Source organism: Pelodiscus sinensis, chromosome 23, assembly GCF_049634645.1.
Source record: "Pelodiscus sinensis isolate JC-2024 chromosome 23, ASM4963464v1, whole genome shotgun sequence".
Taxonomy (NCBI): Eukaryota; Metazoa; Chordata; order Testudines; family Trionychidae; genus Pelodiscus; species Pelodiscus sinensis.
In genome coordinates, this window is record NC_134733.1 from 19,741,522 (window position 1) to 19,758,665 (window position 17,144).

General features: G+C 49.0%; 1 protein-coding gene across 1 annotated transcript in view; it reads left to right on the forward strand.

Annotated features, from left to right (window-relative positions):
* Nucleotides 1–17,144, forward strand: part of PLCH2 (phospholipase C eta 2) — a 393,557-nt gene that overhangs the window by 40,151 nt on the left and 336,262 nt on the right. The window contains exon 2 of the mRNA XM_014574375.3: nt 6,902–7,277. Coding sequence (XP_014429861.2) covers nt 7,172–7,277 — 106 coding nt within the window. The 5' untranslated portion in view covers nt 6,902–7,171. The remainder of the gene's footprint in view (nt 1–6,901; nt 7,278–17,144) is intronic.

Below are 17,144 nucleotides of genomic sequence, written 5' to 3' on the forward strand. Positions count from 1 at the left end.
ACAGAATGGGAAGTGACTGTCTAGCAAGGAGTACTGCAGAAAGGGATCTAGGGGTCATAGTGGACCACAAGCTAAATATGAGTCAACAGGGTAACGCTATTGCAAAAAAAGCAAACATGATTCTGGGCTATATTAAGAGGAGTGTTGTGAGCAAGACACAAAAAGTCGTTCTTCTGCTCTACTCTGCCCTGATTAGGCCTCAGTTAGAGTACTGTGTTCAGTTCTAGGCACCACATTTCAAGAAAGATGTGGAGAAATTGGAGAGGGTCCAGAGAAGAGCAACAAAAATGATTAAAGGTCTAGAGAACATGACCTCTGAGGGAAGACTGAAAGAACTGGGCTTTAGTTTCGAAAAGAGAAGACTAAGAGGAGACATGATAACAGTTTTCAAGAACCTAAAAGGGTGTTACAAGAAGGAGGGCGAAAAATTGTTCTCGTTGGCCTCTGAGAATAGAACAAAAAGCAATGGGCTATAACTGCAGCAAGGGAGGTTTAGGTTGGACATTAGGAAAAGCTTTCTGTCAGGGTGGTTAAACACTGGAATAAATTGCCTGGGGAGGTTGTGGAATCTCCAACACTGGAGATATTTAAGAGCAGGTCAGACAGACATCTATCAGGGATGGTGCTTCATCCTGCTGTGAGAGTGGGGGGCTGGATTTGATGACCTCTCAAGGTCCCTTCCAGTTCTAGGATTCTATGATTTGCGTCTTGTGTCCGTAGCTCAGAGTAATCACGCTGTGTGGATGTCAAGTGCTCCATTTGTCACTGGGACAGACAAGGCATGAGCAGCTCATTACAAGCTTCCCCTCACACCATCCTGTTCCTGCCTCTCAGCTGGTCCACGAGGGACCATTTCTTGGCCAGAGTCTAGGCAGTCCCCCTTTCTGCCAAGATTCCCGATGTGGCAGGCAATTCTGGTGGTGGGTTTGAGATACGGACACCAGGGGCCAGATTGTCACTGGTGTACATGAGCAGTGCCCCACGGACTTCACTGACATTTCATCTCTTTACACCAGCAGAGGGTCTGGCCCTGGGAGCTGCACTGAGCTCATCAAAGAAATTCACCATTTGCCTTCCGTTAAACTGTCTGCAAAGCTTAACAGTCCGCCCTTCCCTTGGGGACCCTTGGCTCAGACATGGCTGCCTGGGAAGGAGGGCACAGAGCTATGTCTGGGGTTCAGAGGCATTCACGCAGCTTTGTCACAACTCCAGCATGAGAACCTGGCCCAGTCTCAGGAACGGGGCCCAGTTCAGGGCTGTGGATCCCGACTCTGAGAAATGACCTGCAGGCGGATTTCAGGGAGTAAGAATCCTACCGGCTTCCAAAGCAAAGAAAATGTTCCAGTGAGCGCCTTACGGTGCCCAGACATGGGGCCAGACTGGCGCAAGGCACAGGAGCACAACTGGCAGAGCTCGAGTGAGGACAGTTGACACTAGATGCTGAACTTTGCCCGTGTCTGAAGGGCGTACAGCCAGGCGTGTGATCACTCACGGCGACTGCACTTCATGGAATGGAAGGTCACTCAAACAAATCCTAAAGCAAAGTGTTAGGAGTGTTTGGCAAAGCAAGTGGCACCCTGCTCCGCTCTCCCAGATCCTGAGTCACTGTTGGGCATTTCCTTCTCCCCCTGGGAATCAGACAGGAAGCCGCAGTTCCCATCGTTAAACGTGCCGTGTACACATCCCACAGCAGTGGTGTCACTGAAGGGGTGCACAACTCGCTGTGCAGGGCAGGCTGGGAGAAGTTACTGAAATGATTGAAGGCACCAGATGAACTCTCCTGCTCTTTGGCCAGCCCTGTTTTTCAACTCAGGTCCTCACTGTGCACCAGGCCACCCTTACCCATATGCAGTATACACAGCTATGTAGGGCCCCTGAAAATTTGGGGCACCCCTGGGTCTTAAGGGCCTTCCACCTGCCTCTTCTGCTCCCTGCTCCCTGGCTCTGCTTTCTCCAGAGAGGCTGTAGTTAACTGACAGGTGACAGAGCCTGCCCGAGTATTGGCAGAACATCGAACCAGTGAAAGAGCCATTTGAGTGGTAATGAAGACATTTCACAGGCATTTGCCAGCCTAGGTACATACTGTCTGTGTCTGAATTTACTGTGTCAGTCAACAGGCGCTGAGTTTAAAATGGGTTGTAAAATATTTCTTTAGTGTGTGGCTGAAGACGATAAAATCTCATTTCTAAAAAGTTGTCATCCCCCGCCAGCTGCCCTCCCGCACAGGGGCCCCAGTTTAACAGTACCGTGTAGGGCCCCGTCCATCCTGAGGACGGCCCTGGTTGCACAGATGTATGGGACAGTGTGCTAGTGTCTTCACCTCATACTTTCATGTTTCTTTCTCCGTTTCCTACACAACTTGGCTGAACTCCAGAGGCACTTCTATGCTCTCAATTCTCCCCCAAAGATCTAAGAAAGCTCCGTGGCCTCCCTCTCTCACTCATCTCGGTGTAAGTCAGGGATCCCTACACTGGAGCAAAGGGAGTTAGCAACCTATTAGTGAGAGCAGCGTCTCTCTCTCTCTGTCCCAGGTTTTATCTACCCTCATTGGATAATTGCCCACACTGCTCAGCAGTCTCTGAAGAGGTCCCCTGGGTGGGCTGTAGTGAAATGAGACATGGAGTAATTAATCTGTTGCCACTTCCCAAAGCATGAGACAGGCATGAGGTGTTAGAGCAACACAGAGAAAGATCCTGACCCAGGATCGTTGCCTGAGGCCTTTTCAGAGGCAGGTTCTCTGTGTAAATTCGCCGATTTCAGGGAGAGGTTGCACTCAGTCCTGAGTCAGGCAAGCCAATGCAAGGAGCGAAGTGTCTGGCCGGCGGTGAGTATAGCTGCAGTTACCTAACAGCTGCTCTGTTCTACTGTATAGCCCTTGCATACCTTAGCGATGCATCAGCTCTGGATCGGGTGCTGCCGCTAACAGGCCTCAGCAATGGTTAGACGTAAGCATGGGGCATCCTTTACTGATGTTAGGCCTTGGATTCCAGCAAGGGTGACAGGGTGATTAGTCAGAGTGAGAGAAGTATCCTGTGTGCTGTAATTCCTAGACCTACGCTGAAGGGGGGCTGGCAGCCTCAAATGTGGAGTCTGACTTTTTAAAAACCGGATGCACAATTGCTTGCTTAATGTGTCTACTCAGTTATAGCAACTTCATGTATAAATAGCCACTTGTGCTCCCAAATGGCTGCTTTCCGTTTGCCCTCACAATTGCCTCATTTGCACGTGTAATTGCAGCTAAACTTTTCCAGGTTGTTGAGTGGGGGTTTTTAGTATCTCATCACAGCGTTATTGATCTGTGTGTAACAATTAACACACGGCTCCTTAAGGAGGTTGCTTATCTTTTGTACAGTATTACTATTTGTATTTCGGTAGCGCTTCGGAGCCCCACTTCTGGACCGGGGGCCCACTGTGCTAGGCATTGTACAAACAGATAACAAAAAGCCTTGCCTGGCTCCAGAGATCTTGTAATCTAAGTATAAGACAAAAGAAACTAGATGGACGCAGTTGGGGGAGCACAAAGAAATAAGGCAATGGAATGTGTTTGTTACACGCGGCTGTGTATTTTGACTATCCGTTTGCAGAATGCGTGGCAGTTAGAATCAAAAGCAGCTTCAGATTTTCCTCCCTCTTCTAGAAAGCGTGTGTGTGCGCGTGTGACAGACAGATCGGGCACTGCGTTCCCCCACGACTCCCACACTGCAAGGCAGACACAATGCCGTTCTTTCTTTGACTACCTCTTCATCAGCTGCTTAGGATTCTCGAGTGCTCCACAAATGCCGTTGCGGAGGACTGCTGGTGGGAGGTGGGGCAGTGGTTGTGTGTCAAAGTCTCTTGTGTTCTTCTGTTTGCACTAAGACGTAGTTAGGGATCGGTGTTTGGAGACAAGCTGATGCTTGCAGCAGTTGCCTTGCCCTGGGCAAATGCAAAGCAAGGGGCAGTGTATAGCCACATTTAAGGAAGAGCTGGGAACTCGGTGTGAATGGAGGAGAGTCTGGGTGTCCATTCAGTGAGGTGAGTGGTGTGTTGGATTCCTTAGCTGAGGAGCGGTAAGCATTGCTGGAGGGACAACCCTGGAGACTGACGTCTTCCAACCTGTGAACAGACACAACCCAGGCTGGAATTCGTGGAGCCCTGTGCAGATACAGCATTTGGCATCTGTAGTCACAAAAACGAGCCGCAGATTTGCAGGGCTCTAGGAATCTGCTCTCCATCACCCCTTCACTTTCCCACCTCTCAGGGAATCTATCTCCAGGGTGGACACTGTCCTGCTCCCACTTTTCCTTTGAGGCAAACCCTGAGAAAGGAAAGGCTGTAGCCTTGCACTCATCCGGGAACATCTAGATCAGCGATGGGCACCTGGGCTAGTGAGTGGGCCACCTGGGCAGCCTGCCTTCATCTCAGCAGGATGCAAGATTGACACTCTACCAGGATAGGGTGGTTGTGCTCACTGTGCTTGCGTGCCTCGAATTTGCAGGGGGTGCCGCCTGAACCGTAGCCGCGCTTGGATTGGATGCAGAGGGAGCACCCGGATCACGTGCTCTTTCTTTAAGCATGTGTCACTTGAGTAGTACAGCGCATCCCTGCTATAAGTCACCCTGGCATACATCCGTTCTGCACCAAAGTCATTGACCCTTGTAGGAGCCGATGCATTATAAGTTCTCCCATTCCCCGCTCTGAAGAGGCACAGGAAAAAAAAATGACACAACTGGAAGTCAGCCTCAGGAAAAAAATTCCCCACTTTAAGTTGTTTCTTTCTAAGTCCACGTTTTTTGGAACGTAGTTTGGACTTATAGCCAGGACGGCCTGTACTGGTAGGGAAAAAAACAATGTGGACAGAAACCAGTGGAATCCTGGGCAACAGTAAACAAAATGTCTCGTGGGCCACACCTAGAACCCTGCCCACCATCGATCTAGACAGATAATAAATGCGCACGTGATTTTAGCGAGGTCCACGGGAACGGGACCAAATGGTTCTGAGCTTGCCCACTCAGTCCAAGCAGGGGACCATCACGCCCCAGTGAGAGCCAGCTCCTGGGAGGGAGAATGATGCAGATGAGTCTGATCCACAGAGTCTTGCCCCCTTTCCCCTGGCACCATGGCAAGGGGTGGAGGGAGCAGCTGCAGTATACAGATAAGGAGGCTGCGGGGCTGGGAAGGTCTAGCGAAGACGTACCTGTGGCAGGCGGAGAAGGGTCAGGAGTGATTGTATTGATTACAAAGGGCGTATAACAATTCTCTTGAGCACGGCTCCTGGATGCAGACAGACTCTGGAACTCGGGGAGGGGATGGGGCGGGTGCAGGAGTTCTGGTGCCAAGAGCAGTGGAGTCCCAGAGGGAGTGGCCAGCGGACGGGAGTGGAGGGGCCTTACTAGCTCCCAGGCTGACTGCCTGCTGTGCTCTTGGACGCCACCACACGGGGTTGCTGCAAGTCCTGGGCTGGGGCAAAGAGGGGGCAGATGTGCTGATGGGAAGAGACGGCTGGGATTGTGGGTTGGCAATGAAAGTCCTGGCACCTCGCAGAGCCTGTGGTGTGCTTGACTGCTCATGCAATGTATCAGGATCTCTCTGCACCCGTCCTGAGACCTTCCTGAATGAAGCGCCCCTACAGCCAGAGGGTGCCCTTGTCTCTGGTGAGAGCCTATTCCACACGGGGGTGAAAATGCTGCCGTTTTGGCGGCTTTCCCATTTCCCACTGCATAAACATCGCAAGGCCCTGATGTCCCAATGTGAAGGACCTGTTCCTTCAGCTCATTCTCCGGGGATTGATGGCTGAGGCCTTCCTCCCCCAAGGTTCCTGGGATAGGACGGAGTGTGGCGACAAGGCTTGCAGCCTTGCAGTGTGGGGAGGAAACGTCTCCATGCTGTAGTTGGACACGGGTGCGAATGTGGCAGGCCCCTCTCTTTGGCTGGCCCCCGCAGTAAAAGGGAGGCCTTTCAGCTAGACCTTTGTTGTGCGACAATCAGAACACCTTAATAAGTCCCTCTTCCCCTCTTACAAGTTCTGGATGATGCCTCCTTGCTATCTCTGTCCTGAAGTTCACTTCAGACAAGAGCTCTGCTTTTACAGCCAAACCTGTCCGGACAAGGTCCCGGGCTCAACTTGTAATTAAAGCTGGAGAGACTCCCATGGAGTGGAGGCGACGCAGTGTTAAGATGAGAAGGACAGAGCTTTCTCCCACAGCCTTTTCTGATCCTGGCCTCACAGCTGGCTCTCTCCTTTCTTTGGGAGGAAGGAGGCCCAGGGAGGAGTGAGCCCAGCTGAAAGCCACATTCCCTGCTGCCAGCAGGCTGTCTGGTTTGAGGGGGCAGCGGGAATGGAGGGACGGAGATGAGGTGCCAGCAGTTACGAGGAAGGGGAAATGAAGGGAGGAATGCTAAGGGGATGGGTGGACGAGCAAACCTACATCCCAAGAGAAGCTGCTCCCAGCTATTTGTGTCCATTAGGGACTCCTGAAATATAGTCGTATTTGAAATATATGTAATAAACTGCACCTGCAACAAGATGCATTGATGGTTCATTGGGAACCTATAGCTTGCAGAACTGATCTCTGTGCTTAACGACTTGAATGAAACACGAGTGTACAGGGGGGGGGGGCTCTTCTCACTCCCCCCAGTGTGGGTGAGCAGAAGCTCAGTGTGAGCCTTTGTGGATAATCCCGCATGGCGCCGTTATGAGCTAGGCGCTCCAGGAGGGACTAGATAAAGTTATTTCCATTAAGGCTGTCTTCCCTGGGGGTGTAGCATGCCGAACGTCCTGAAAGATGATGCTGAATTCCAGCTCCTCTCTGAGTTCCTGGCACGCCAGGGCTAAGGGCTTCACGGCATCGAGGCAGGAGACATTGATAACCCCTCTTTAGCAGCAGCATCTGAACATCTGTGCCTTCCTCTTGTGTTGCAGGTGTCAGTCGGACTGAGACAGGCCGGTCTGCTGGGCCTGGCAAGGCGAGCCTGGAAGTCCAGAGAGGAGATGGTGAATGGATTCTGTAGGCACCTGGGAAGAGTCTCTGAATGGCAGGCAAAGCCCCTGACCTCCTGAAGATTGTTCGTATCGCCAGAACTGACTCTTTTGCGCCAATATGACATTTCCCATTTTCCAGTCTGACAACTGAAATACCAGGCTGCGTGGCTTGGACTGGCCGTTCTGGCGCGGCCACGTTGAGAGGCTACAATGGCTCTGGCATCTCCAAAGGCCACGCTGGGGGACCTGGTACAACCAGAAGAACCATATTGCGAAACCTGTCGTCACTTCCTGTCTGTAAACAGCATCGCAGTAGGTAAGTGAAAGCTGATCAGCCCTGATTCAGTGATCCTTGTGAGCGGAGCGCTTGGCAGGCCACCCAGGAGAGATTCAGGTACCGCCTAGCTGATTAGCAGAGCGCCTATTGCCACCCACAGCCGGCAGCGTGTGTTTCTCTTGGTGGTGCACATCTGCACATGCCTGGGAGCACATAAAATGTATTCTGCACATGGATGGAAAAAATTACAGGGACCATTGCCTGGATTTTGTAGTTGTTGGGTATTTAAACCTTCTTTTCTTGTGGGGTCTTTTTTTTTTTTTTTTTTGGCAGCCAGTTTTCTTGATTATGGGCTGCACTGGAGCAGTGGCTTTCAATCTTTTCAGACTACTGTATCCCTTTCAAGAGTGTGGTTTGTTGTGTGCACCCCCAAGCTTCACCTCACTTAAAAGCTTACAAAATCAGGCACAAAAGTACACAAGGCTCACGGCACGCTCTTTCTGAAAAATGGCTGACTTGCTCATTTTTACCATGGAATTCTGAACTAAATCAATTGGAATATAAACATCGTACCTACTTTTCAGTGTATTGTGAGCAGAGTAGTATAAACATGGCCTTGTCTATCACATTCCAGTTTGTACTGACTTGGCTAGTGCTTGTTGTAAAACTGGGCAAATATCTAGAGGAGTTTGTGTCCCCTGTAGAAGACCTCTTGAGTACCCAGAAGGGTGCGTGGTATATAACTAGTTGAGAACCAGTGCACTAGAATGTTTTACTATGGCCACGGGCAGTTGGTAATGCCGGCAAGGGAAGGCAGAGCCTTCCCAAAATTACTGACAGGACTGACCACCTAAGGCTGGGGCTGCTTCTGGGGAAGGGAGCTCGGCTTTCCCACCTGCCAGGGAGGCATCGGGCCGCAGCTCGGCAGCCCAGCTTCCCCCAGCCACCAAGGAGAGCCAGGCTGGGGATGCAGCATGGCAATTGTGGCTCTCCATATAGCACAGAAGGGGCGTGGCCTCAGGAGGAAGGGGCAGGGCTGGAGCTGGCCTTTCACCCGACATCTATGACTGTGGCTAGTTTACAAACTATTGTGGCAGACACTTTGATCTGTCCCACTCCCTTTGCGCCACTCAGACAGTGCAGAGGGAGTGTGTTGGGACATGAAGGCAGAGTGGCCAGAGTGTGATCTGTTCCAGCCGTCCCCAAGGGTACATGGTCCCTAGGAGAATGTGAAGCGCTGACATAGCCCAGGACTCAGCAGAGAATCTCATCTCTGATATGTCACTGAAAAGTAAATGTTCTGAATAGTGTTTGTGACCAGTCCTAGCTGTGTATAAAACACAACCGACCGGTCGGCCTGTCTCCTCTCCTTCACACACAGACTTTGGAAAAGCCTCTTGCCCTTTTCGAAGCCTCCTATTAGTAGAAGATTGGTTAAAACTTTCACTTTCCAGCACCTTTCACCTGATCTACACTGGACTTGGAAGGTTGGCTTAAGGTACGCCATCCAGTGACAGAAAATGCGTAGCTGGAGTTGTCTTACCTTAAGCCAAGCCTTGGTGGCATCCACACTGCGGATGGCCAGCAGAAGCTGCCCTCAGCATTCCATTTATGGGTCTATACTAGACCCGCTAAAGCCAACTCTTGAAGAACGACCTTCGGAGCATCGACCTCCCGTTAAGTATAGACTTGCCCTCAAAGCATAAAACCTCAGATCCCTGGCTGAGGTGCATAAAGGTCATAGAGGGATCACATCTTACAGCAGCTGTTTGATAGATGCATGTTCTAGGATTTTGAATGCATCGCTACCATCTCTAAGACTGCAGCAACACTGCACAGCTGTTCAGCCTAGGGGCTGAAAAAGGATGGAGAATCCAGTTCGTAGAGACTAGTGTAGTTGAATGTGTCTGGATTGGAACTTGCCCAGATGCCTGGGTTAACCCCTGACTCTTACCAAGAGAGGCCCGGGATCTTCGGTGACCATGAGCGGACACCCTAGCAACACAATTCTTCATAGCACTATGCTGGGCCCGTTCTGATTTGGAGGGAAGAACGTCCAAGGACAGAGTCAATTAATGCCACTTCCCATAGCATCTCTTCATTTCTTCAAGATCCCCTGCCCAAGTAGTGGCCCAACCCAAGCCTATCTTACCGGGGGAAAGCTAGGAGGATCACTGCCCGTCATGCCATGGGTACACTGTAACTGGTTTCCTGAGCCTGGCTCTTAGTGTCAGCACAGTGCACAGAAACCTCACGGTAACTAACATGTGGACAGGTTGAGTCATTTGTCCCAAGCGGCACTTTGGGTGGGTGTTTCAGACAGGCTTAAAACCCAGCTTTTATTTGGCTTGCGGTGTGTTGTGCTAGACCCTAGTCTATAACTCCTCCTAAATGCCTGTGTGACTGGCTGTCGTTTAAGGAGACTGAAATTGGATCAGTTTATATATGCTGCTTTGCATAAAAGAGCTGCTTTGCGTTGTCAGTGTTCATAAGTGCATCCTGTAGAATCTGTGGGATAATTGTGTTTATGGATTTGTTGTACCTAGTACCGTAAGATTATTGGGGTTATAAAACCAGATTAGTGTAGCAGTAAATCTAGCTTTCATATGCATCTTGAGCCGTGCTAGGCCTAATAATCATTTTGTGTAGGCAATCGCATTTAGACCTCAATAGACTGTCTTAATGTTTTTTGAGATGCACTTGAATATATGGGAGAGTAAACTGTGGTCACCAGAGCTTTAACACAGTGTTAACCAACAGCACAAACTGGGCATTCCAGCTCACTGGAGCCTTACAGTGACAATCCATATTTGGTGTCATCCCCTGATGGGCCGAAATTGACAGGCCTTGCACTAAAAATGTCATGTGCCTAATAGGGATGTAATCGTGTAGTTGATTAACCAAATCGTGTAGTTGTTCAGCAAAAGCTTATCGGTTAATGCTATAGACGACACGTATTTCCCTCTGCCCCCATGAGTAATATTTTAGCAGGCTGGCCAGCAGCCCGGCTCATTCCTGGCTCACGCTGGGCCCAGGATCTATCCCTGCTGTGTCTCTGCATTTAATGTGTATTAGAAGGCGAGTGGGCAGGCAGCCCGGCTGAATTCCAGCTCACATCGGGTCTGGGAGCTCAGACCTCCCCCCGCAACAGGGGCTTCTGCCACCCCATGCTGCTGCCTCTTTATCAGAGGCAGCAGCACAGGGTGACAGGCAGCCAGTCCGTGTTGGGAGCTGGTTTTTAAACTGGCTCCCCTCGTGGACCAGCTCCCGCCTGGCACCCTGTACTGCTGCCTTTGATACAGAGGCAGCAGCACGGAATGGCAGGGAGCTCCTTGAAAGTGGGGCCCGAGCGCATTGGCTGCTGGCCCTGCCTCCGGGGACTATAGAATAGTCGAGTAACCAATAAGAATTCATGAGGTTAATCGACTATTCAATTGATCAATATTTAACATCCCTAGTGCCTAAATTCACAGGGAGATTGGGAAGGCAGAATAAAAGTACCTTACCTGCTTACTAGTCTTCAGACTGCATTAGACTGTGTGGGGCAGAGAGGCCATCAAACCAGCTGTGATCCACCATCTCCAATTCATGCATGGCTTAGGAAGGATGTGCTTTTGCAACAGAAATTGGTCTTTATGGGAAATGAGGTGACATATCTACACATGGCCCAGATGGGGCAGTTTGTCCCCTCACTTGCTAAATGGCTCAGTATAAACCTGAAGAGTCTGATTTTGAAAGAGGGGGCGGTGGGTATGCCTAGACAAAAGCATGCCTGCCCTTGTGCCCACAGAATGCACGAGCATTCCCAATGTGTCTGCGAAACCTCGTATATGACTGTGCTCCTGCAAAAACATAGCAGAAAGGTGTGCGTGTACAAGAATCAAAATGCCATCCGATACAGCCACAAAAACAATGCATTTGCCCATACAGATAAGCACTTTCAAATACAAAGCCAGGCCGCTGTACACATAGGCATCTACATATCTGGCATGTGTACCCAAATGCAGGTTGTAGCAGGCAGTGGCAATATGCTAATCACCCTCCTTCCTGTTACAATTAGGTCTGAAGTGTAAATCTGACTAATAGTGGTTCACAGTTTTCTGAGGGAAAAGCGGAACAGTTCCTGTTAGGGGTTACCATTGGAATCCCTCCCGTTGCATGTTCAGCAGTCTTGGGAGCCTGGTTAACAGGGATGCCCCTGACAAATCAGTTAATTAACTGAAACATCCTCACTGGAAAGTGGGCAACTTGGTGACTTTACTAATTAGTTGATGTAGGCGGAAAGTAATTAATACTAGATGTAAAAATGAAGCTGACAGGAGAGTTAATTATAGGTAAGGAGTTAATTTCTCCCCACTATGAGAGATGAGGAATTTAAGGTTAAATCATAACAGTCCTCTGAGGTCACCATTAGTGGAATGTGCATCATTTCTTGTTCAGGGTGTGTGCTCTCTAGAGACCTCTTGAAATCAGATTCCAGAGATGAGACCTGCTGCTCAAGTTAATGGGCATGATCCCTAGATGGCGTAACTCCATCCAGGTTGGTATGGGCACTTCAGAGAACAGAGACATAGAAAATGATGAAATTGCCCAGGCAGGGTGTGTTGAATTCTGTTAGGCACCTTAATCGTTGACTTGTCCAGCAAAAAATATTCATTAGAAACCACTGGACACCCCCTTAAATTGTGACACTTAAAATGGTCAGTAAACGTAGGAACAGTTGACCCGATGCATTGTGTATGTGTGTGTGCGCTACCGGATTCTCTCCATGTGTATTACGTTTTGGGGAAAAAATGGATGTTTCACAAAAGTAATAAGCTGGTGCCAGCATGAGTTACGTTAGAGATCTTGGGGACTTGTACGTTATAAGTAAAACCAGAGAACAACTTCTGCTTTGAGCAAACTTGATAGAGTTTCAAGGACTAAGATGGGAAACACTGAGAACTCTGAATGCTACCAAATGGTATGTTGTCCTAACCTGGGGTGGGCAATCATTTTTAATGGGGGGGCCACTCCAAAATTTTGTAAGTAGTCCAGAGCAGAATTCTGTGGAGGGGATGCAGGATCTGGAACGGAGTTTGGGTACAGAGGGGAGCTTGGGGTAGTGGCCTGCTGGGGCGCAAGAGAGGGTGTGGGGTTTGAGAGGGAGTTTGGATGAAGGAGTGGGCTGTGATCTTGGGCAGCAGCTTGGGGTGCAGGGTCTGTGTGGGAGTATGGGTGCAGGAGAAGATTCTGGCCTGAGGGAGGAATGTAAAAGGGGGTGCAAGGTCTGGGCGGGAGTTGTGACCTGAAGGAGGGTAGGGGCGAGAGAGGGTATGGAAGGTTTGAGTGGTGGCCTGATGCAAGTAGTTAGGGGGAGAGAGGGAGTAGGGTGCCAGAGGCAGCCTAGGTAGCTCCCAGCCAGCAGCCCTGCAGGAACCTGAGGCAAGCTCCCTGCCTATCTGCTGCAGTCCCAGGCTGCTCCAAATGGCTGGCTGCTCCATGAGGCTCTGCTCTGGCAGGGTGAGAGGAGAAGGAGGAGGCTTCCCTGCCCTCAGCAAAATTTCTCAGCTCCTATTGGCTGGGAACTGGTCAAGGGGAGCTGAGAGATTTTTCTGGGTGGCAGGGGCAGTGCACGAAGCTCCCCCCTCCCTGTCCAGAGCAGAGAGCAGCCAGCTGTTTAAAGCGGCATGAGCTGCCCTGTGGCTAAGGGTTTTGTCGAGGCAGCCACAGGCTGGATCTGGCGGGTTGGCGGGCTCATTCGGCCCGTGGGCTGCGTCTTGCCCATCCCTGTCCTAACCGATCAGACAGGCCTTGAAAGGGTAACGTGGGTAACTCTTTGAAGACATGGTTCATTGATGTAATTATTTTTTTGTTCTTTCCTCTCCTGTCTTGGGAAGTAGCTTAGTAGCCTACCTTAGAAAAAAGATCTGTCTTGGTATGTGTACGGCCAGCAAGGCTATGTCTTTGGCTTAGCATCCCTACGGCTGCATTACATATGGAAAATACAAAGTTGTTAAAAGACAGGATGTGAACTGGGGCCCTGATGTGGCGAGGTTAATGTACCGATTGCACTTTAGCCCCAGAGACCATAGCAATGTGTAGTTCCACTTCAGCAGCAAGGCTGAGGAGCTGGCTTTGCAAACTCCTTTAGCTCACAGTTCACTGTTTCTCTGTGTTCAGGGGTTTCTGCTTTTCTGGGTCTTGTGCACACGGAGCTGTTGAGGCCCTCGAGGGAGAGGAAGAAATGAGGCCAATCCTAGTCATTGTTCCAAGAGGAGCATTAACCTTTAATCTACCATGAGCCAAATCCTAGTTCACTTCTTTATTGATTGCTAAACTCCCATTGACTCATGGGACTCCGTGGAAATTGGCTTAGCTTTGAGCCATTGGGAAGCCTGGGCTTGTTTACTATAGAGCAGGGATGAGTAAAAGAGAACATGATAAAATAATGAATGGAATGGAGACGGTACCAGTAGAGCAAAAGTTTCTGTTTTCTCTCTCATACCACAAAAACAAGGAGAAATTAAACAAGAAATTAGTTTACGAAAGTAAAAGGGGGCAAATCTAGTCCTGATACAAGAAAGATCTTTTTATACGAGTAATTAGACCATGGGACTCTTGGAAATTCTAGAAGCAAAGAACTTAGCAATATTCTAAAAGGGACTGGCCATCTTATGTGGATCAGCTGCTCTCACATCTGCTCTTGCAAAGTTCTTAGACCTTCCTCTTAAACCTCCTCTGATCTGGCCACTGTCATAGAGGATACGTGGCTGGCTGGATCTCAGGTGTGATCCAGTTCGGCAATTTCTGTGTTCCTAAAGTCTGTGAACACTGTAAGGAACTCAGTAAAAATGTTTGTGCCTCTGGTTCCCTCATAGTCTTTTGAGCAGGGGAGCACTGGGCATGCTCTGTCTGTCTGCAAACCCGCTCAGACTTCATCCATTCTTATGGTAGGAGCAGTTGATGCTAATAAAAAAGAAATGTCAAAAACCGTATGACCTTATGAAATGTCCCTTTTTATGGCTTCCAGTGCTGCCGGAGCAACCCCTATCCGCGGCAGGCCTGGGCTCCCCACAGACAGAGGCCGCTCCGGATGCCTGCGGGGTACCCAGGCCTGCCATGGACAGGGGGTGCTCCAGATTAAAGCAGCTCCTATCCACTGCAGGCCTCCTGCTGGTTGCTGGTTAATTGGAACCAGCAAGGATCACCGGTTTAGGGTGATGCTTATTGGTTAACAGGCTAACCGGTTAACCTTTGACAGCCCTAATTAAAACACAATATGATTTAATTCTTAACTAATCAGGATGTTTTTACTATATTATTAACTAATTAAGTTATAAGAATTTAGGAACAGCCAGACTGGGTCAGACCAATGGTCCATCTAGCCCAGCATCGTGTCTGCTGACAATGGCCACTGCCAGGTGCCCCAGAGGGAACAAACAGAAAATGATCCCTTCCCTATTGCCCATTCCCAGCTCTGACAAACAGAGGCTCGGGGCACCGTCCCTGCCCATCCTGGCTAATACCCATTGATGGACCTAACTGCCATGAATTTATCTAGCTCTTTTTTTGCACCCTCTCAACTAAGTTATTCATTGATTGGATACATATACACAGAATAACATACCATACATTAAATGGTCCCCCATCACGCTGTTTCATATGAACAGTACTGTAGTAAATGAAACAATGAATTCACATGGCGTGGCTGTTTTGGGTAATGTTGATTGCTACTTTGGCTCCTGAACCACAGAGGTTGGAGTGTCCCTGCTCAAATCAGTTACCTCAGAAGTAGACGGACACTTTTGTTTCAGAAAGTGTCTTCTGCCATCAGCAAAGCTTTGTAGCAAGAACGGTCTCTTATTAATGCTGAGATCCAAAGTAATTGATAAATAGCCTACGATATCGAGATGTGGTTCCCAGGAGTAGCTTATATTTAGTGCCGTTAAAATTTACATGGATATCTCACTTCAGAGCTCTGACAGCAGGTGCATGGACGTACTCTTTCTCTCTCTCCTAGAAGTCTTAAAAATCTGCCTTTATTTTATAAATAAGACTATGTAGGAGTCGTGGAATGTGCTGCACGTTGAGAGCACTGGGCAGACATTTAGGACTGGATCCTTCATCCCCTTAAGGGTGCGCATCTCTTTCCTTATGTGAGCAGCCCCATTAACTTGAGTGGTACTCCTTTCCTAAGGAAAGGTCTGCACGCATTGTGGTGTTTGCAAGATTGGGACCTAACTAACTATTCTGTCTTTTTCAGCATTGTTGTAAGGTAGCTGGATACATAGTAGTATCTTCATTGTATAGGCTTTGTCTACAGTAACTTTCTTCTCCCCACCCCCATCAATCTAACCTAGGCAACTTCAGCTATGCAAATAGCAAATAGCGTCGCTGAAGTTGATATAGTTATCATGGTGTCTTGTGTGCCGTAAGGTCGGTGGGGGGCTGCTCTCTGGACGACTCTGGCTACTCTTCTCATCCTGGTGGAGTACTGGAGTTATGGATAGAGCGCTCCAAGATTGATTTATAGTGTCTAAGCAGATGCGACAAATCGACTGCCAATGGATCAATCGCTGCAGTGTTGATCCACCGTGTAGTGAAGACAAGCTCATATAGACAATAAAACTGACACCCAGGGGTCGGGGGTGGCTTGCCTCAGGCTAACGAATGAGTCAGAGGGAGAGACAGGGTTAGACTGCAGGACGACTTCTCCTATTTTTGAGAAGATTCCAAGGCAGAGCAGGGAGCTAGAAATGGAGACGTGGGATCTGTCACTATGTCTGTCATGACTGTGTTTGAGCAAGTCCTATGACCTCAGCGTAGCTCAATTTCCTAATCTACAAACTGGGATAATTCTCAAGATACCTACCTCATAGGAGGGTTACTAGGGTTGTGCTGTGACCCATTGAGATGTGCAAGGTATCTATATAATACACTCTGTTACTGTCCTCTGCTGGATGGAATGTCTTGTCCATGCTGGCAGGGGCCGATGTAATTGTCTCTCACTAGTGGCTGCCACATACAAAAGTGACCTCATATAGTAGCAAGGTAGCGCTGAGATTATTATCCAGTGTATTTCAGAGGTTTAGCACCACTTCTCAGATGCAAATATCTGTCATAGTGCTGTTAGTAGATCGACAGTTCTCAAACTGTGGAACAGGGCCCCACTTTAAAAGGGTTGCCAGGTCTAGCTTAGTTTTGCTGAAGCCCGGGACAGAGGACTTGTGCCCTGGCCAACAGGGCTTAGGTTACATGCCCCTTGCCTGGGCTTGAATCCCTTGGGTTTCAGCTTTGCTCCCCCCCATCTCACAAAGCAATGGGTCTCAGGCTTCCCCTCCCACCACACACCTAGGTTTGGGGACTTTGGTGGTCTTAGGCTTCAGTCCCTCTCCTGGGGTTGTATCATAACTTTTGTTGTCAGAAGGGGGTCATGGTGCAATGAAGTTTGAGAACCCCTGTTCTAGATTGTCAAAGTTTAAAGGTTTATGTTACAAGCCTCAAGTGCTGTAGGTTGTATTAACCTTTAAAAAAAATCTAATGTCAGTACCTTTGGTGTTCTAACACATAGCGTGCTGTGGCTGTCCAGAAAACCCTGTTTCCCCTGAGATCTGTAATAGCTTTTAGCTTCTTAAATAAAATGGCTTTGGATCAGAGCTGCACAGCCGCTGACAGATCTGATTATTATTATTTATTCACTTTAGGATTTCTGTCCATTTTTATATTCTATTCAAATTAAGTTCTACGATGTTGCAGACCTCTCTCTCATTTGCAAATGGCACTGACAATGATAGCTTTCTTTCTCGTGCTTGTAAATTGGGTTTGCAAGGGATTTGAAAAAAAGAGATAATGGAATCACAGAAACGTAGAGATGAAAAGATGCATTAGATCATCTAGTGACTGTTCCCCATGCTCCCAGCACCA